This window comes from Anthonomus grandis, chromosome 3 (genome assembly GCF_022605725.1).
Source record: "Anthonomus grandis grandis chromosome 3, icAntGran1.3, whole genome shotgun sequence".
Classification (NCBI taxonomy): domain Eukaryota; kingdom Metazoa; phylum Arthropoda; class Insecta; order Coleoptera; family Curculionidae; genus Anthonomus; species Anthonomus grandis.
The window spans coordinates 43,193,109-43,215,870 of NC_065548.1; the positions used below are offsets into that span (position 1 = coordinate 43,193,109).

Here is a 22,762-nt window from a genome sequence, read left to right on the forward strand (position 1 = left end):
TCAACTCTAAAAGAAACATGTAAAATTTTAAAAATTAAGCAGCTGTCTTCAACAGCTTATCATCACGAAACTCTGGGATCTCTAGAAAACACTCATAAACCTCTTAATGCTTATCTTAGAATACAAACAGGAAATAATTCAGAATCTTGGAGTTCATGGCTTCAATTTTGGTGTTTTTCTTATAATAACAGTATACACACTGAAACAAGATACACCCCGTACGAATTAGTTTTTGGAAAGACTTGTAATTTACCATCAAATATTGAGATCATTTTGCAAAAATAAATAAATCTGCAATAATTATAAATTCCAATTTTTTATAATCTTTAAGATGCATAAATGTTGTTTAACATGTAAAACCTTATTAGAATAATTACCAATTACTCGCTTAGGCAAATTTTCTAGTATAAAAGCACCATCGTTTTATACATAAAGTTAATCTTATCAACTCATCAACTTCATCAACTAACTACTACAATGAATGTAGAATCAACCTTCATTTTCGAATCTGTTGATCGAAAAAAGTTATCCAATAAACTATTAGTGGTGATGTTAAAAAATTTGTTCAAGTAAGTATTTTTTTAATTTAAAATTTCAAAAATGTTTAGCCATTATTATTATTGAAAGTTAATATTTTTATTTTTGTGAATAAAAATTTTGATTTTTTTTTTCATAGATTTGGAAAGAAGGATATTAAAATAGTACAGGGTAGAGTTCACCTCTACCTCTCTTACTCGCCCCGCAACGAAATAGTTGCACAAAAAGTGAAGGGCTTACTCGTAAAATATTTACGGGTGGCAGCTAGTGATGAAGAGGAGCTACAACTGTTCCTCAAGGCTATGCGGGAGTTTACAGAGGTAAACTTTTACCAAGCCGTGGAACTGGAAGAGGATGAACGTCACGCTTTAACGGACGGTAGAGATAAAGAGGAACCAAATAAAAAAAAATTAAAATTTTGGAAAACCGAACATTCCGAGACTCTACTACTACTACAGCTGAACCATCCCAATTAATTAAAATACCTGATGAAGATGCAGATGAGTTTGAGACGCAAAAATACTCTGTATTTGACTTAAATGAATATAAATAAAACATATTTTAAAATCAGTTTTTTATTTTAAATGGTTGAGTTTCTAAAAATAAATTTTTATTAATCTAACTAGTAATCCTGTTGGCTGTCTGTTAATTGGCTGTCTATGATGGAGAAAAAATAAGCCATTTTGTGTTTAAGCCACCATTTGCATTGGATCAATTATTAAATGAAATTATTAAAGAAGCCAAATCGGCAATGATAAATCAACACTGCATTCTTTGGTATGAAGGATATACCCCAGTTTATGAATTTTCTGAAATATTGAAAAATCTTACAGATAAAGAAAATATACATAGAATATATGTAAAAGGAAAAGATGTATGCAAATATGTAGAAAAGTATTCTGTAATAATGTAGGAGGTTAAGGAGTTTTAATTAAAAACGACTTGTCTAAAACATGACTAAAATCTAAGTATATTCAAAAATATAATAATTTAGTACAGAAGCACTCAAAATTGCTTAGCCTAAACTTTTACACATAAGTCAACAATATAATTATTAAATAAGCATATTACCAAATTGGTTGACATACATAGCGCGTGAACTGGCATGAACCCTTTGACTAATCTATAAATATAATAACATACCTACCGTATGATAATAAAATAAGAAATAAATACATTTGTTTTATTCTAAAGTTCAAATTTTCAAAGTAGAAAACGGTCTAACTATCTAGATAAACAACATTTAGCAACGTGATGCAATTATTATAATAGGTGTGTAATAAAATAATACCCGTCTTGTTAAATGCGAAAAAAAATGTAAATGGAATACATATTATTAGTATATTTATACGAGACATAGGAAAATATCTGATTCAATTTAATTCTACAACGTAAACTTATAACACTTATTCTCATCATGATGTCTACTACAACAGAAATTAGCGAGTTGAGTGAAAAAATGTTGTTAAAAATTGGCGAACTTGGTAAGCTTATAAAAAATAAATATGATTAATGCAAGTGGATAAAATTTTTAAATAAAAATATTTTAATTTTAAAAAAATATTTAAGAAGTTAGGTTCAAATAGATAGGAAATCTATGATTAAATTAGAATCAAATTTAAGTATTTTTAAAAATTATCGAGAACAATTTAAATACAAAAAGAATAATAATAAAAAGGGGAAACAATTAGTTTGGATTGAATTGGAATCATGTTTTAATAATCGTATAAGAACTGGAGCAATTGTTAACTTTAATATTAAGGACCCGCTGATATTTTTCAAAAAAGCTCTTAGATCATTTTTATGTCAAGTAAGAAAGGAACTTAAAAAATCTTTGTTAAAAATAAATGTTATATTTTTATGTAATTTTATTAAAGCTCAAACTGGTGAAATTGAATTAAAACATTTTACCACCAAAAATCAAATAGTTGATCGTAACACCGATTTAAGAAAATTTTATAATGATTACATAAAAACTAATATTTTAACAAAGTTAGAGGAGTTTCAAGAGAGAGATTCCGGTTGGGCACTGTATGAAATTTTACAATTAAAAATTAATTTTAATAATTATACCCCTATAAATATTAGCTATTTTACTTACATTACGGTGCCGAAATTTATTCAAAATACTAAGAGGGTTCTTAATATTAAAAATAATGATAAATACTGTTTTCTCTTTAGAACGTCTTCATATCCTCATTTTAGTGAAATTTTAAAATACGACAATATTAGTTTTCCAATTAGAATAAAAGATATAAGTAAATTTGAGAAAATGAATAATATCGGAGTGAATGTATTTACTTTGGAAAAAAAGAAGTTGTACCTGTATGTCTGAGTCAATATGACTTTTTAGTTAGGTTAATTTATTAATACTTTCTATGAATCAAGAGGATAATTTTAATACAGATGACGATGACGATAATGATGATTTAGGTCAGCATATCTTACAATTTCATAGAACATATCATTTTGTATTAATTAAAAATTTGTCAAGATTATTAAATAAGCAAATTGGTGATATTACTAATAAAAAAGTTTATTGTGACAGATGTTTAAATTATTTCTATTCTGAACAAGTTTTAAATAAGCATATGTTTGCCTGTAAAAAATGAATAAAATTAAAATATCACTTCCATCTGAAAAGGAAAAGAATATATCATTTTCACATTTTAAAAATAAAGAAAAAGTTCCATTTGTCATTTATGCCGAGAGTATATTAGAAAAATATGAGGATTTAAGTGTTAATGTAAATAAATATCAAAAACATATTCCATGCAGTATTGCTTATTATTTATTATGTAGCTATGATAATTCTCTATCAAAATTTGAGCTGTATACGGGGCAAGACTGTATAAGCTGGTTTTGTTTAAAACTATAAAAATTAGCACATCAATTAAATCCTATATTTTATAATATTGTTTTAATGTTACCCTTGTCAACATCAGAGCAAGAATCATTTAACACATCTACTATGTGTCATATTTGTCAAAAGCCTTTTAGTGAAGATGATATAAGTTAAAGATCATTGTCATTTTACGGGTAAATATAGGGGTAGTGCTCACTTTTTATGTAATCTCAATTATAAAGATGATCATATTATACCTGTAATATTTCACAACCTTTCTGGCTACGATAGTCACTTTATTATACGGACATTGACAACCGAAATACCGGGCTCGGTTACCTTATTACCTGTTAACAAGGAAAAATTTATATCTTTTTCAAAATATATAGAAAATACAAGTATTTAATTTAGATTTTTGAATTCTTTTCGATTTATGTCTAGCAGCTTAGATCGATTAAGTTCCTACCTAAATTCTTCTGAAAAATATATTACTAAAAGTTTTTGCAAAAATGAGACTGAATTTAGTCTTATATCAAGAAAAGGTATATTTTTATATGATTATCTTGATTGTTGGGAAAAACTAAAGGAAAATAGCTTACCGATCGTATCGATTGATGCTTCCTACTCCAAACTTAAAAAATCTAATGTAACACAGACTGATTATAACTTTGCTGTTAAAATTTGGGAATCATTTCAAATTCAAAATTTACAAGAATATTTGGAGTTATACTTAAAGACTGATATTTTACTTTAGGCAGATGCTTTTGAAAATTTCCGAAAAGTTTGTTATAAAACATATGGTTTAGAATGTCTAAAATATTTTACTGCCCCTGGATTGGCCTACGCTTCTTGCCTTTTCATTTCAAAAGTTACATTAGAATTAATTACCGATATTAATCAAATAATGATGATTGAAAGCGGAATTAGAGGTGGAGTATCTCAGTGTAGTAATCGTTATGGTAAAGCTAACAATAAGTATATGGAGAATGAGTTTAACCCCGATCTGCCATCATCATCTTTAATGTACTTTGACATTAACAATTTATATGGAACAGCAGTGAGTGAATCGCTTCCTACTGGTGATTTTAAGTGGGTTGACATAAGTGTCTACTATTCGGAAAATATTATTAATACACCAGACGATTCAGATCTAGGGTATATACCTGAAGTAGGTTTGGAATATCCTAAGGAACTCCACAATCTATACAAGGATTTACCTCTATGTCCGGAACGTTTAATACCACCTGTCACATCATCAAAACAACCTAAATTATTGACAACACTTTTTAATAAGAAAAACTATGTTATTCATTACAGAATTTTAAAACAAGCTTTATCTCTTGGTTTACAACTTACTAAAGTTTATAAAATTTTAAAATTTAAACAATCACCTTGGCTAAAAACTTACATTGATTTAAATACAAATTTGAGAAAACAAAGCCAAAATGGATTTAAAAAAAACTTTTTTAAGTTAATGAATAATGCAGTTTTCGGAAAAACTATGGAAAACGTGAGGAAATACAAAGATGTTAAAGTAGCAACTACTTGGCTCGGTCGATATGGAGCAAAAAATTACATTTCAAAACCTAATTTCCATAGTTTAACCATTTTGGATGATGACATGGTTATAATTGAAATGTCAAGGTTAAATATTAAATTTAATAAACCTATATATGCAGATTTTAGTATTTTAGAAATTTCTAACTTTTTCTATATGATTTTCATTATAATTATATTAAACCTAAATTTAATACAGACGCCAAACTATTATATACTGACACTGATTCTTTAATTTATCATTTTCATTTAATAAATTTATTTTATTATTGAAATTATTATATTTCAATAATATATTAATATATATTTTATATTAAATTTATTATATTATTTATTAGAAATGATATAGACAGATTTGACACTTCTGATTATCCTGTAGACAACATTTATAATATTCCTTTAGTTAATAAGAAAGTATTAGGATTAATGAAAGATGAGAATAATGGTAAAATAATGAGTGAATTTGTAGGTCTTAAATCAAAAATGTATGCATTACAACTGTTTGATTCAGATAAAGTTGTTAAAAAGGCTAAAGGTATTACTAATACTTCAATGAAAACAATAACATTTGACGACTATTATAACTGTTTATTTCATAAAGACACATTTTATACACAAGAACATTTAATTCGAAGTAAAAAACATGAGGTCTACACAATAAACCAGAGAAAAGTTGCTCTTACTCCATACCATGATAAAAGAATTATTAATTATATACAGGGTGTCCAAGATAAGAATCCTAAGCATGGGGATCTCGGTACCTGTTGGAGATACAGCTTCGGTTAAATTAGGAAAAAGTTGTGCACTTTGAAGCGTATTTACATGCCGTTGAGAAACTTCAAAAATTTCCATGGCCTGCTGAGATATTTGGAAAAAACGGAAATTTGCCAATATCGATTTTATTTTTTCCTGGCTTTATTTTAAAAGATATCAAAAAACTATTGACACTTTCTCATTGACATTTTTGAAGTAGTACGTGATGGCGCTTTTAAATTTTATATCCGTCGTTTCGTTTCCGAGAAACCACCATCAACTTTATTTTTTTATATGGCGCGAAAAGAAAGTACACCCTGTATCTGACTCCATTTTTTATTATAAATTCAACGATGTATCACATGTCACATTTTTTTGTTAGTTAAAAGGACAAATACAATTTTTCTCTTTTTTTTAAACATATTATTAAGTAGGCTTTGGAAACAAATGCTTTGACACTTTGACGTAAATACCTTTTACCCTGTCACATATTTTTTATTAAATATTAATTGCCGTTGTTGTTACCGTGATTGTCGAGGTGTTGTTTGTTGAGTAATTATTGTTATTATTTACTATTGTCGTTATTATTGCCAAAATTGTGTTATTATCTTCAAATATGCCTGGTGGTCATTATAGTCATGAAGAGAAGTTTGACATGCTGTCGTGCTACATTTTGTGCTACAAAAATACTGTAAATACAGCAGCAATGTATCTTAATAAATTTCCAGATAGAAAGCAACCATGTAAATCCATTTTCTTAGAGTTGGCTCGAAATTTAAAAGAATATGGTTCGTTTAAAAAGCCTGTTTTATCTCGAAAAAAGGAATCTCTTGAAGAAACTCAAAATAATGTTTTACAAGCAGTTATTGAAAACCCCGAGATATCAACCAGGCAAATTGAAAAAAATGTAGGAGTGACCAAATCTACAGCTCAGTTTATTTTACGTAAAAACAGATATCACCCCTACAAATTTAGAATTTGCCAAGGACTTAAACCTGGGGATTTCGAACGACGTCGGCATTTTTGTGAGTGGTATACACGTGCCTGTGAAGAGGATTTTAATTTTCCATCAAAAATAATATGGTCCGACGAAAGTATGGTCACTAATAATGGTATCTTTAACCGCCGCAATAGTCTTTACTGGGTCCAACAAAATCCGCGTGTTAAGAAAATATCTAGACATCAATAACGTTTTGGGTTTAATATGTGGTGTGGAATTTTAGGAACCAAAATACTCGGTCCATTTATTTACCATTATTCATTAACAGCAGAACAATATCTTAATTTATTGCAAAATGATTTAGAAGACTGCTTAGATGATTTACCTCTGGCACAAGTCAATAGCTGTTGGTTTCAACAAGACGGGGCTCCTGCACATAATTCTGGGCAAGTTCGACAGTACCTTTCGCAGCGTTTTCCTGAAAAGTGGATTGGAACCTCCAGTGAAGTGTCTTGGCCAGCGCGACCCCGGACTTTTTATTATAAAATGCGTTAATTGATTTGCTTTTTTCGTTATTTTTAAAATGTATTCATTATTTGTTGCATATCGTTAGAAAAATCATAAAACATTTGTCTATTACTGGTTACATTTTTTTATTTATAAGTAGTACAATGTATAATGCAAATCAATGCTTCATTTAGCTTCATCACTCTCTAAATAGATATTAAGAAAAATGTGACAGACTCGGTAACAGGTATTTACATACGTCAAAGCATTTGTTTCCAAAGCTTACTTAAAAAATATGCTAAAAAAATAAAAAAATAAAGTTGATGATGGTTTCTCGAAAACGAAACGTCGGATATAAAATTTAAAAGCGCCATCACGTACTACATCAAAAGTGTCAATTAGAAAGTGTCAATAGTTTTTTGATATCTTTTAAAATAAAGCCAGGAAAAAATAAAATCGATATTGGCAAATTTCCGTTTTTTCCAAATATCTCACCAGGCCATGGAAATTTTTGAAGTTTCTCAACGGCATGTAAATACGCTTCAAAGTGCACAACTTTTTCCTAATTTAACTGAAGCTGTATCTCCAACAGGTACCGAGATCCCCATGCTTAGGATCTTTATCTTGGACACCCTGTATATACCGATACACTACCTTGGGGTTATAATCAATAAATTTATTTTAGCCATTTTCAATAAAAAATTTGTATACATTTAAGCCGATCAAGAAGTAAGTCCAATTTTAAAATATACAAAAATCACACCTCACGCATATACACCCGAAAAGGGTAGTAGACTGGCCGCTGGATATGATTTAAAAAGTAATCATGACACAATAATACCAGCTAGAGGAAAAGCTCTAATATCAACTGGACTTAAATTTGAGCTACCGAAAAACTGCTATGGCAGGATTGCTCCAAGGTCTGGTTTAGCTGCAAACCACTTTATTGATGTAGGCGGTAAGTTTTATTTTTTACAAAATTATATTGTAATAATGAAAATTTTTTTTATTAGCTGGCGTTATCGATGAGGAATATCGAGGTGAAATTAAGGTCCTACTGTTCAATCACTCGGATGAGGATTTTCACGTTAGAACTGGCGACAGGATAGCTCAAATAATATGTGAAAGGATCTTCTATCCAGAGCTTCAAGAAGTCAACAACATGTCCAGCACAGAACGTGGAGAAAAAGGATTCGGGTCCACAGAAAAAAATAAGCAAAACAAATAAAGTGATTTGTTTTAATTTTTAAGAAAGGGTTTTTATAAAAGTAAATAAAATTGTTGTTATTATTATTTTATTTAAAATTATAGATATAACTTAAAAATATATTTTTTAAATATCTAAATTGTTTTACTTAAATTAAATAAACAATGTGTTTTATCAAACGTATTCATCAATAAATAAGTATGTACCTATTAGTAGTATTACTTATTCACATATAAATTAGTAATTAACATTTTAGCAAGGTCGTCTCGGTTACCGATACCGCTTTGTTCGCACTCGACGGTAAAATATCTTTAAACCTTGTAATATTATACTAAGACGGTACGGACGTTTTGGTAGGTGCGCGGTAGACCAAAATTGGTTTTTTTAACCTTAGCAATTAACAGAAATATGCGCAAATAGTAAAAAAGTGGCATTGCCACAAAGAGTTTTCATATTAAGTTAGGTGATATGTTACCTCAGGCACCCTCACCGACCACACCCTATGTTAATTACTTCTTCGGCGTTGAGTCATAACTTCTTCGGCTACGGAACGCCATCCATCTGAAGAAATTGATGAGACACGCTGATGAGTTCTTTAGATAATTACTTCTTTGGCAATTAGTCATAACTTCTTCTTCTTACTACTTCTTCAGCGTTGCATCATCACTTCTTCGGCTACACCTAAAGGACACTTCTGTCGACGACATGTGTCTTCTTCAGATCTGCATGCCCTCTACAGCACAGCTCAAGAACAAGTACCATCCACTTCTTCAGATGTGGATGGCATGTGTCACAGAAACGTGGTAAGATAACTACTGAGGGCCATTTAAACGTTTTTCTGATGACTTCACATAAAGGTTCAAAAAATTCAGGATTTTCGAAATATAAGTGATATTGTAAGCCTGGCTTTACATAATCTTTTATAAAATTTATTATATCATTATCGAAATTATTTTGGGATATTTGTAAATTAATTCGTTTCTTTTTTTCAAACAAAATTTTAATTTTGGGAATTGCCGGGGAATGTAAAACAACAGATATTATTATTTGGTTTAACCCGTAATTAACTGGTGTCTCAACGATCAGTATACCTATAATAGGATTTTGTTCAGCATTGGTGTGAACAGTGTCATCATTTGCGTTATCGTCATTAGGAATATCAGGTTGCACTATATCGTCTGTGTTTTCGACGGGAAGATTTTCAATGCCTTCGTCTGTTTGGGGGCATTGCTCTGTAGGGTCATGTTGCACAATTATTGAAATATTGTCATGGTCAGGGTTTTCATTTTCTGGGTTTAAATTTTCGGAATTTTGAAGGGACTGATTAAATTCCTCAATATATTTACTTAAATTAAAATTAGTATCCGTATCATTGGAGTGGATTTCTACACGTGAAAGGGCGTCGGCATTTGTATTTAGTTTACCCTTTTTATAATAAATTGTATAATTATATTCATCTAATTAAATTCGCCAACGTAGTAATTTTGATGAAGCATCCTTTAGTGAGATTAACCATTGTTAAGGTTTATGATCCGTAATTATGTTGAATTTTCGTCCGTAGAGATAAGGCCTAAAGTACTTCGTAGCCCAGACAATACAAAGAAGTTCTTTTTCTATTATTGAATAATTGACCTCACTATTATTTAAAGTATGTGATGCATATGCGATTGGTAGGTCATTACCAATTGGTCCTTGAGAAAGCACAGCACCTAATGCTATATTGCTTGCGTCCGTTGTTAAATTGAAGGGTTTGTTAAAATTTGGATATTGTAAAATAGGGTCGTTCATTAAAAGATTTTTACAGGTTTCAAAGCAATTTATAAATTCAGCGTTATGTTCTATAGTGGCTCCTTTTTTTAAACATTTGGTTAGAGGTTTAGTCAATTTAGCGAAATTATCAATGAATTTCCTGTAATAGCCTAATAATCCTAAAAATCCCTCCCCTAGTTTTTGGAATAGGAAAACTTTTAATGGCTTTAATTTTTTCGGGGTTTGGTTTGACACCTGAAGGGGTAACAATGTATCCTAAATATCCTACTTCTTTTTTAAAAAAATCGGTTTTATCTAGCTGTAATTTGAAATTAGTTTCATAACGACGTTGGAAAACGGCCCGTAATTTATCGATGTGTTCTTGTAAAGAGGTAGAGTAGACAATTATAGCATCAAGGTAAACGGCACACTTTTCGTTTTGCATTCCACAAAAGACATTGTCCATTGCGCCTTGGAAGGTCGCGGGCGCATTTTTCAGGCCAAAAGGCATACGCAGAAATTCGTAGTGCCCATTCTCACAACTGAAAGCAGTTTTCGGAATGTCCTTTTCGTTCATTGGAATTTGGTGGAAACCACTCGCTAGATCGAGGGTTGAAAAATATTGACATTTACCTAGCTTAACGAGAAGATCTGTTATATTAGGTAGAGGATACCGCATATCGATGGTAATTTCATTCAGTTTTCTGAAGTCTATTACACATCTTCATTTTTGTTTTCCGCTAGAGTCAATTTTTTCTGGTACTACCCAAATTGGTGAGGACCATGGGGATACACTTGGGTCTTATAATATTTTGCTCTAACTTTCTTTTTTATTTGACGCTCAACTTCTTGTTTCTGAATAAAGGGATATCTGTATGTTTTCGAATAAATGGGTGTTTCATCTGTGGTTTTAATTTCATGTTTTACCTGACTTGTGAACGTAAGAGGAGTATTTTCATCATAAAAAATATCAGAGTATTCTTTACATAATTTTAAAATTGCAAATTTTTCTTCTTGATTCATATGATCTATTCTGATTAGTTTTTCCGGTTTAAAATTAGGAGATTTATTGGTAAAATTATCGATTAAGTTAAAATCAATGGATTCTAATTATTTTTTTTTCAAAGGGTTCAACTTTTATGGGTTTGGAAAAATCTAATAGAATTTGATCAGTAGAGCTATTTTAAGATAGTGGTGAGGGCTATGCCATTCTTTGCAATAGAGAGACTTTCTGGGATTTCACAATTTTCTATTTTTTGATATGGAATAATAATTTCACCATTTTTGACTGAAGTTTTAATTTTTATAACTTGTTCGCATCGGGGTTCTACACTTATTTGATTTAGGTTTCGTTTTGTGTTTTGGAAAAGTAATTTTATTTCAGCATAATAACAGAGTACGTAAGTCATTGCCAAAATCTAAATTTGTTTTTAATTTTAAGATTATCCACTTCTGTAAGACCATCAAAAATGTCATGGAATTTAAATAAAAAGAATTTTAATTGTAAAGATTCGGGTAAGTTAAAAATTTTGGATGTTGGTATGAAAGTACTAAATTCATGAGCTGACATTTCTTTTCTACGAGATACAATAAACGGGTCTTTTATTATATCCTTTTTGTAAAATTTGTTTGCTAAGTTAGGGTTAATGAAAGAGTAATTAAATTGAAGCTTATTATAGGAGCTACTAAGGATTGGTCTCCTCTGGAGGCTTTTTGTAAAATTTTCTGAAGTCGGGTTCTTGTTGATCGTCATATGCTTCATACTGAAATTGGGAATTATTTTGATGAACCTCATCATCAAAAGTTGTGGGTTCTTTTGTATCGCAATAATAATTATCATCAAAATATTGATTAGTCTCAGTATTATATAATTCTTCTGATATAAAATTACGAGGGCCTGAGGGCACAAAGTGATTTGGTCTAATTTGGAAATTTCGTTGTGATTGATTAGGGTTATAAGTTTGCATAGATTCATTATTTCTTGAATTATGGGAGAATTGTCTGGAAGTTATGCTCATAGGCGTCGGTCGAGGAAGATCTTTTTCTCTCATTTAATTTGGCCTAAAAACGTTTCGATTTTGGGGTGGTCTACCAAAAACTTGCGAGTTTGTTGGCAAAGGACGTTGAGGTAAAATTCTAGGGCGTATAGGAACTGGTTGAGATGGAAAAACATTTTGTCTCATAAATAGATCTTGGGGTGTACTTGAGTTAAAATTTTTATGATTATTTAAATTTGGTTGGATATAGTTGGGTTGTTGTACAGATTTATTAAAATTTTGATTATACTGAGGTTTATTAATTTTATTATTATTCTGAAAGTATAAGCTATTGTTTTCTTGATTTACAAATTGAAAAGCTTCGGCTAGGGTTCTTGGCCGCATACACCGAATATTTGTCCCTAAAGGCTCTTTAAGACCTGATACAAAAGTTTTAAGTGCTAATTCTGAGTACATTATACGTTTTAAATTTTTAGCAACATCTGTAATTTCGTGACTATCAATATATGAACAAAGTAAATTCAATAAATGCAGTACTTTATCATAAAACTGATTGGGATTTTCATTTGAATTTTTGCCTAAGCATAACAAGGTCGCAATTGAGGCAGGCCTCATCTCTTTGATCAGCAAAATTTCTTTCAAGAGTTAGTTTAAGATCATTCCAAGTACTCACATTTTGAATATTTACCACAATTTGAGCATTTCCAATTAATTTACCTATTAGGCAATTAAGTAAATAAACATTTTCAAATTTATTAGGATCCGTTTGATCATAAAAGTGCTTAATTAAAGTTTCACAGTTTACGAGATATCGGTTAAGATCATTAGGGTTCCCATCAAAGTTCGGGACACAATTTAAATATTCTGGTTTAAAAGTGGGCATCCTAGTATTTAAATGTAAATTTTCTAAGTTTAAATTATTACCTAATGGTGAGTCAACTGAAGAGATTTTAAGATTATTCAATACAACGCTTAATTCATCAATATTGGACATTAACTTAATGAGCTGTACTTACATAAAGGCGATGGTCATTTCTATAAGGGACAGTCTAATATTCTGCCTCCTTGCGTAATTAGATGATTTGCATCTAATCACCGATGAATCTCCAATAGTGGTCTTCTTGTTTCAGCAATTTTCGGTAAATTCACTGCAGATACCTCCACCGAATTTTCATCAAGTTTCGTATAGTCCGATTAATCGTTAAAACGAACGTTCGATACACTAACAGATCTAACTCCGGACTATCCTGCCGACTGGGCCATTTAACTAACTTAACAACCAAAACGCCTTTTTAAAAAATATTATTTTATTTGAAAATTAATTAATACAAAATTACATGCTAATTGTCTTAGCGACTTCAATTGACTAACCCGATAATAAACAATGAAACAGTTTTGTTGTAATAAAATGCAGGGTCAGCAGCTAGTGGCTTCCATGGTTGTACAGGGTGGCTTGTCACATAACTCGTGGGAATACATTTAGGGTAAATCGGTCATGAAAAATCGATAGAAAATATTTTCAAGTAGTAAAAATGACAACCGGGCGTAACTGCCATCTTAAGTTTTAAAATTGCATATTTTGCATAATAAACTAATTTTTTTTTCACATTATTAAAGAATACCAGTTTATCTATTATTTTCGTAAATAAAAAATCAGCTGTTTCAAAAACAAAGATGCTGGGGTTCCAGGGAGCTAATTCTTACACTATGACCCAAAATCCAAAAAAAAACAAATGGAATGAATATGACTTTGTGACCAAAAAGTTGCCAAATAACATCGAAAAAAGCCAGTGAAAATCGTTGAGATTTGAAATTTGAATGAGATTTTGAAAAACGGGCTTTGGGCCTATCATAAAGAAAAAGTCATATCGATCAATTTGATTTTTTGGATTTTTATAGAATTTTGTCATGCTGTCAAAAATGGCCCCCTGACGGAGTGAACAATATTTTGGGGGATTTTTATTAATACCAAATTTGTTAAAATCTGCATGCACTGATTATTGTACAAAACCATTGAACGCCCCTCTACTATCTTTGGTTTTGAAATAACTAATTTTTTTTCACAAAAAGATGGCAGATAAATTAGTTCTCTTCAAAAATGTGAAAAACATGTTTAGTTTATTATACCGATTTAAAAGAGTGCAATTTTAAAATTAAGATGGCTGTTACGCCCTCTGGTGATCATTTTTAGAACTTAAAAATATTGTATACTTTATAATTCCTATCCTACACTTTATAATTTTTAATTTTTAATAAAGTGGAATATAAAGCAATATGCTAAAATATACAGGATGTTCCATTTAAGAAATGACCTTTTTTCTTATACTTTGAAACACCCCGTATATTTTCATTTCATCGGGTGTATTTGTTAAAAATATGTCAAAAAAAAATCTTTTTACGTAATTTATTCGTTGTTAAATCACAACCCTATAGGTACCCTAAGATAATTGTAGGATTTTTTATATTTTTGTTTTTTAACTTACTAAGTTAGTAATAGAATAGATAAATTCAGCTCATAATAAAGAATGTTTTTTTCTTATTTTATTATCTTTGCACAAAGAAATTACTCACAGTAAACACGTGACTCATCAATTCTCGTGAATCAGTTAGATATTCGTGTTTATCTTTTGTGTTTTTTTAAAGAATCAAAATCTCTGTTTTTAAACGGCTTATTTCTTTTTTGCGACATATACAAAAATCGTGTGAATCGAATATCGTCGGAAATGCAAGTAAGCAAACAAACTGAGATCCGAGATCTCAGCTTGTGGAGAAAACACTCATTTGTAATGTGTCAGTGTGTTCAATAGACGAAATGTCTAGAAATAAAAAAAAATTATCATTGCTAAAACGTGATAATGGTAAGTACGAAATACTTTAATATTTACTATTTCATTTATAAAAAAAGAGTTATTTTATTTTTTTTAGTCTTGAATTTTGCGTCAAAGTAGATAGAATAATATTACAAATTTATATTACAATGTGCAAAATTCTTGATTGATTATAATATATATAATTAGATATATAAAAAGCTACTATAATGTCTACAAAGAAAGCCTACAAATTGTGTTGCCTGATGGTTTAAGTTTTTACAACCGATCTCATATTTAATGTCACCGACATCCAAACTTTAGACATTTGTTTTAATAAAAACAAAATTTAACTTTTGTTTTTAAACTTTGTTTATATTTTTAGGAATTATGCAAAGGAAAATGCACATTTATATAAGAGAGTAAAAACACCGATGTTTACCTAGATATAACTATTTATACAAAGATCCCTTTTTCGTATTAGATCCCCCTAAAATTTAGTTATAAATAACATAATTGGTATTCCAATTTTAAACAAGTGTAATTTTTTTAAACTTTTTCTGCGTTATTAAATTAAAGTGATCAAAACTTATAATTTTTCGATATTTCGGCTTCTATGAGATCATTTCCAGGACTCTACAAATCAGAAGTATATGTAAATTTATCAATTACATAAAAAATTAACGGAATTAAAAAAAATAGGATCACTTCTTAGAAATCTCTTCGAAAAAAGTTTTGATTATCCAAACACTTTTTTAACCTAAATCCAACAACGCAGAGGAACAAACAAACCGAAAAAATAGATCCATGGGTTGAATTTAAGCAATGTAAAAATGAAACAATATGTAAAAGTGAAAATAAAGCCCTTTCGTTAGTAGCTGAAGAAAACTTAAGTAAAGTTGTTACGTTTTATGGGTATAGAAATATAAATTTTGATAGTCTTATAATATAGTGTAAAAATGATATATGTATGTGTTTATATAGGCATGCAGCTCCAAAATAAAGGAAAACATTTCTAACTCTTCTTCGCAAGTTTCTCCTAGTATATCCTCGCATGAACAAACTATTACTCTAGATACCGATGATAAAGATGTGTCTGATACTGAAACTATTCTACCCCAGACAGAATTATTTTTCAGGTATTTTTTCCATATTAAAAAAAAAAGGTAACATTTAAAAAAAGAGTGAAAAATTGGAATCTAGCTATAATAACTTTCCAAACATGAATAATGGTTTTGAACATGCTTTTAATGCAAACTGTTCAAATCCAGATTTTATTCAACTTTTAATGCGTCTTCTTTAAATGATGACTACTGTTTATCTGACAGTGAAATTATTATTGATCGCGATTTCGCAAAGGTATATTTTTTAATTTTATATGTATATTTTTTAGTTAGAATTGTGAAAAGAAAAGATGATAAATTAATTTTTAAAATAAAAGATTTATTTTTAGATTCGCAAATCCATATTAAGTGCCGATAAACAAACAGAAAATGGTAATGATACAAATTTTTCCGAATTGACTGCTCCTAATATTATTATTCAAGAAGACATTTTAATTACTCCTGCTAATAATTCTTGCCTAACTGAAAGCATTTTATCTGGAACTGTTAATAATAATTTGAACCTTCAGCCAGACTTACAGGTATTGATTTTTAAATAATAAATAATATTTAGTACTTTTTAGCATTGTGTAAAAATACCTAAACATAATATAGTAAAAAATCAGTTTACCAATACCATACTAGTTCTAATGTTAATTCTATCAATTCATATAATTTTTTTTACTTAGTCTCAACTTAGCTAATTAACTGTAATGAATTAAGATATAAAACATTAAAAACTGTTAATTTAACGTTTAGCATTAGTTTAGAATAATGAGAACAAAGAGAAAACAATAATTAATACTAAAATTACTGATGGCAACTTTAACAAACAAAATACGCAATATCGAGAAATATTACACCAAAATGTTCCTAAATTAAAATCATCGGTAAATATGTAATTTGTTGAATAACTTATATTAAAATAAATTATTATGCTTAATTTTAGATTTCCAGTCATGAAATTGATATAAGTCGTAGAAACAGAATATGGGATAAAAGAGATCAGTGTCCTTATTGCAATATCGATGTTACTAATTTTTCAAGGCACCTCTTTAGAAACCATTCCAATGAAGCTAGTGTAAAGACTATTTTAAGTTTTAAAAAGGGCACAACTCAAAGAAAACATCTTATCGATTTATTAAGAAAACAAGGAAATTTTTTCGTATACAATGAAAATATAAATCTGAAATACCTTTCCAGAGACCAACACCGTCAGAAAAACAACTATTATTTTTACCATGTATTTTTTGTAAAGGAATGTATCGAAAAAATAGTTTAAATAGACATGTAAAGACTTACAATTATAATAACAAAAAAAAGCTCTAGTACAAGATATGCCAGCGAAGGCCAAACACTAATTGCTTTTAACCACGATACACCAAAACACGGTATGTCAGCCGCTCGAGTAAAAATTTTTTCGTTCTGCGCATTGCGTCATCTGTGTAACAGATGATGTGAATTTTTAAGCACGTAAACGTAAATACCTAATAGGCGAAAATGTATTATTTGTGTGCCATATATGTAATTAATTTTTATTTAAAAGTTTGTTTGGCAGTTTAAGAAGACTTTTTATTATATAAATCGAGTATCGAGTATTATTATGTAAAAGATTATAGTATATTAATTATACATTGTGTGTGTGGTGTGCCGTTTTCCAATATGGTGAACTGTGCGGTTCTGGGGTGTAAAAATCACACGAAAAAGACAAACGGAACTAAAATTAAGTATTTCCGATTTCCAAAACAAGAAGACCTTGCTAAACAATGGGTAATTAGGTGTCACCGAGGAGACAAAATTAATCTGAAAAATGGTAGGTGTTCAAAACATGTATTTTAGGTACCAAGGGGGCAGTGTTATTACTAATTAATACTATTTTGGTGTACATACACATTTTCTATAATTTTGATGATTTTTTTTGTATGATTTTTTTAATGACTATGAGTTTTTGCATAGTTTTTATTATTTGGTGTACAAAATTGTTCTAAGTGGTTGCCCCCTCGTATTAATTAGTACCTTCCTTTATTTTTATGAATTTACCTCTCAATAACTTGTACTTCTCGATTTCAGCATGCATTTGTTCAGAACATTTTGAACAGGATTGTTATGAAATGCCTTTAAGACAGCGGTTACTGAATTATAATCCAAGGAATACTAGGATTTTAAAAGAAGATGCTTTGCCAACTTTAAATTTGCGATTAGCGAAGTCCTCAATGTCATCACAACTAAAAGAAAATCTTAGTCCAATGCTCAAACCCTCGACGAGCACAAACAGTGTATCTTATGAAGACACTACCATCAATATGGACAATATTGATTCTCTGCCTATAATGTAAGTTTTTTAGTATTAATAATTACATAATTTGAAATATTATTTATGTTTAATTATTTTTAGAAATCCATGTCAAGAACACCTAGACAAAATAGAGAAACTCACAGCAAAAGTTTCAGTGTTAAGGCAAAAAAATAAGATGCTTTTAAAGATACTTCAAAAAAAAATCAAAGAGGGAAGTGGATGAAAACATCTTTAATGAAAATTTTCTCTCCAGGACAAATTAAAAAACTGGAACATCCTGAAAAGAAAATTGTTCATTGGAGCCCGGAGGACATTGCATCGGCCATATCTTTACGCAGTGTCAGCCCCAAAGCTTATAGATATTTACGAGCTAATGGCTATCCTCTACCAGGGCTCTCAACTTTTAGAACCTGGGCAGCCACTTTTGATTTAACACCTGGTATATTACATAGTGTTATCAAAATGTTAAAGGGTATAACATTGAATATGAAGCCCATTGATAAACTTTGTATTTTATCCTTTGATGAAGTGTATGTGTCCAACAGAATAGACATCGAAAAAAAATATGAACAAAAAATTGGACCTCATAAGAGTTGCCAAACTGTAATGATACGAGGATTATTAAAAAATTGGAAACACCCCATTTTTTTTCAATTTGATCAACCAATGACGGCTGACATTATAAAAAGTATAATTATAGAATTGTATAATGTGGGGTTAACTGTGGTGGCAATAGTCGGCGACATGGGTCCTATAAACCTGGGTTTATGGTCGCAGCTGAATATTGGACATACGAAAAATCGCCATTTCATTCATCCGTCAGATGAAAGTTTAAAAATTTTTTTGTTTGCAGATGTCCCTCATTTAACTAAGCTGGTTCGTAATCACCTTCTTGACCAAGGATTTACTGTAAACGGGGAAAAAATCGACAAGGTATGTTTCCAAACACTTCTAGATTGTTCACTTCAATATCTGAATTAACAATTGCGCACAAGATAACCGAATACCATTTAAATGTTACTGGAGCAGAGCGACAAAAAGTTAGGCCAGCGGTGCAGCTATTGTCAAATTCAAATGCAAAAGCGATTAGATACCTTGGGGAAAATGGATATATGCCAGATAACGTATCATGGAAAAGTGTAGCAGATATTTGTCAATTATTTAATGATTGGTTCGATTTATTAAATTCAAGTAATAAATTTTCAGGGTGCATGGAAAAAAATGCCTTTGGTACAGAACTGAGAGCCCAACAAGACTTACTAAATCAAGTCTCAAATGTAGTTCTGGGTATGACCGTTGGCACCCAAAAATATTTGCTTCCTTTTCAGAAAGGTATAATTTTAACCAACAGGTCTATGATAGGTTTAACTGAGTACGTGCAAAAGAGATTTGGTATTGAATACATTTTAACATCAAGGCTGAACCAAGATGTGCTTGAAAATTTTTTTTCATATATTAGAGGAATGGGTCGGTCAAATGATCATGTACCTGAGATGGTACATACTCGGGAAAAATTCCTCTGCAATTTTCACAGAAAATACTAATACTCAAGAAACTATAGAGCCGTGCTTGCTTAAGCCTTTACAAGTAACCTTAGAACCCCACCCCAAAAATGAAGTTTGTTTAACGCAAACAGTTCTTTTTAGCCTGACAAAAAATCCAAATATCGATACCGACAAATCTCTTGACCCGGAAGAGGTATTGTTAGAAAGTTACGACGTTTCTGAGCCGGCGTACACGGAAATACATATTTCTGAGGCAGAAGGTAACGCTGAAAGTAACGAAATTCTGAAAACTTTCGAGTTAAAAGATAGAATTAAGGAGGATGCCTTAAGGTACATAGCAGGATATGTGGCCTACAGATTCAAGAACAAATTTAACCTAGGTGATGAAACAAAAAAAATTACAATTGACAGAGTGTCACAGAATTGGCTTACATTTATTTCCAGAGGAAACCTTTTATATCCAAATGAGGAGTTATTAAATGCTACTAGGATTTTAGAGGTTGAATTCCAAAACATGCATGGAGAATCATTGCTCAGCGAAAAATATTTATTTAAAAAGTTGGCAAATCAAACAATGGCCAAACTTACAACTGAAATCCCATATGAAGTTCTTTTGTGTTTATCTAGAACTCGTACATACATCAGATTACGAGATTTGAATCGTAAAATTAGTTTTTTAAACATTAAAAAACGATTAGAACGCAAAATGTCAAAGTTTACTAATGTTAAGAAAAAATAATACTTAATTATGGAAAAAAATATATGAATTTGTCCTTTTATTATTTTTATCATGTTTTCAATAAAAGCAGTTTTTATTTTTAAACAAAATATACCTACTCAAAATGTATTTCTGTTTTATTTGAAAATTATTAGTCATAATAATTAAAGTGTATACATATTAAAATAAAGAAAAAATTAAAAAACATGTATTAACTACTTCAAGTTAGTTCGAGTTAATAGACTTTTCCTGTATATTCTATAAAATAAAACAAATAATACTAAATAAAATTTTGCCCCCCTTAAACTATTAATTCAGCAAATGAATAAATTTTATCCGTTTCTATCCCGCGTCTAGTGGTATGGGATGTTACACACGTGACGTCACACCAACCGGGAAATGCGTTATGTGTGCGCGCTGACATACCGTGTTTTGGTGTATCGTGCTTTTAACGAAACTAGAACACCATTTATAAACAGACTTACGCGTCGTCCTGCGTGAGCGACAAGTTCCGTCCGACGCGGGCCGATCCGAATTTATCAAAGTATAAAAAACTATAGCGCTGTCCTACGTGCAGTCGCATTTGTGTCGCAATGTTTCGTACGAAATCCGCGCGGTATGTCCGATCAAATTATTTGATTTTTCCGCACGAATCGCATCAGTAGTAGTTCAGTAGTAGACCTGTCTCAGCCGACACATTTTCAGAATTGTTAATAGAGGCGGTTAGAAATTCTAAGTTCCTATGGGACATGACTGATAAAAGGTACCATAATCGACTGTTGGTGGATAGGGAGTGGACTAAAATAGCTAAAGAATTAGGGGAAACAAGTAAGATAAAAAAATATTGCTTTTTTATGTTTAATTACGAATTTAAATGTACATATTTATTAAGTTTTAAATACTCAGTGGCGTTTGGTGTAAGTTTTATGCTAGGTTAGTATTGGAAAACTGAAAAAAAAACTAAATATTATGGCATATACGTAATATTATATAAACACAACATTATAATTGATTTAACTATACACGTTGTATTGGTTGTAGTGTGAAGAATCTGCAAAACTTTTTTCTTATAATTGCAGCTTTCTTCGTGGAAGCATTATTTTTTTTTGTATGCTCAGGGATCAATCTTAGCATTTTTCATGTTACTTGTGTCACAATCTGATATTCCCTCAAAGTCTATAATAATGTTATGCAACAATGTGATAGCTTTCACGATATGCACAGCATTTTCTACTTTAGTTTCTATAGCTTTTCCTAAAATCCGGAATTTACTAACTATGCTACCAAATGAACATTCCACAACCATCCTTGCCCTTGATAATCGGTAGTTAAACGTATCATTTTCGGTTCCCTCTTGCAATTGGGATCGCGGGAAAGGGCGCATAAGGTATTCCGTAAGAGGAAAAGCTTCATCCCCAAGAAAAACAAAGGGTGTTGTAATTGTTGAATCTGGTAGTGTTGTTTCTTCAGGTTGTGGAATTGACAAGAATCAAAAACCCCAGCATCACTGTCTTTTCCGTATGAGCCAATATTTACCATAACAAATTTATAGGTAGTATCTGTGACAGCAAGAAAACCAATAGAGAAAAAATGCTTGTAACAGTAGTACATAGAACCAGAATTAGCAGTTTTTTTTATTTTGATATGTTTTCCGTCTATACACCCTAGACAATTGTATTGCAGGAAATTGCCACCTTCTCCAAAATGTCTTTGCAATCTCTTTAAATTTTATAACCGTAGGTTCCGGCATATGTTCCATTATCAATGTTTTCCAGATTGCTTTGCATACTTTCACGACGATAGTTGCCACCGCACTCTTTGAAATTCTATAAGAATATGCTATTTGTCTAAACTGTATGCCTGTTGCCAAGTACCTAAAAAAAAAAGATTTGTTTTAATTTTTAGAAGAAGCGGTTAAAGGGAAGTGAAAAAATTTACGGAATACATTTAGAAAGAAGCTAAAAAAAGTTCCTAAACCGAAATCGTGCGACAGCGTAGAACAAGAGTCTCGCGCAGAACGGGTCTTGGTTACACTTCGCAGCTATGCAATTTTTAAAACGTATAGTAACGCCTAGGGAAATGGTCGGAAACGTATCAATATCTCAGGATAGAAGTACTGCCGAACAGGAGTTTCAAGAATATGAATCCCAAGAATATGAACAGGATAAACGTGAGTCACAACAACATGAATCGCAAGCTAGGGATAGGGATACAGAAGAAGATATTGTTACTGAATCACAA

The 22,762-nt window shown here is 30.6% G+C and overlaps 1 protein-coding gene across 1 annotated transcript in view; it reads left to right on the forward strand.

Annotated features, from left to right (window-relative positions):
- Window positions 1–310: 310 nt before the first annotated feature.
- The window catches only part of LOC126734660 (uncharacterized), an 87,673-nt gene continuing 65,221 nt past the window's right edge, over window positions 311–22,762 (forward strand). Inside the window, exons 1-2 of the mRNA XM_050438360.1 lie at window positions 311–569; window positions 677–857. Of these exons, the coding sequence (XP_050294317.1) occupies window positions 478–569; window positions 677–857 (273 nt within the window). The 5' untranslated portion in view covers window positions 311–477. The remainder of the gene's footprint in view (window positions 570–676; window positions 858–22,762) is intronic.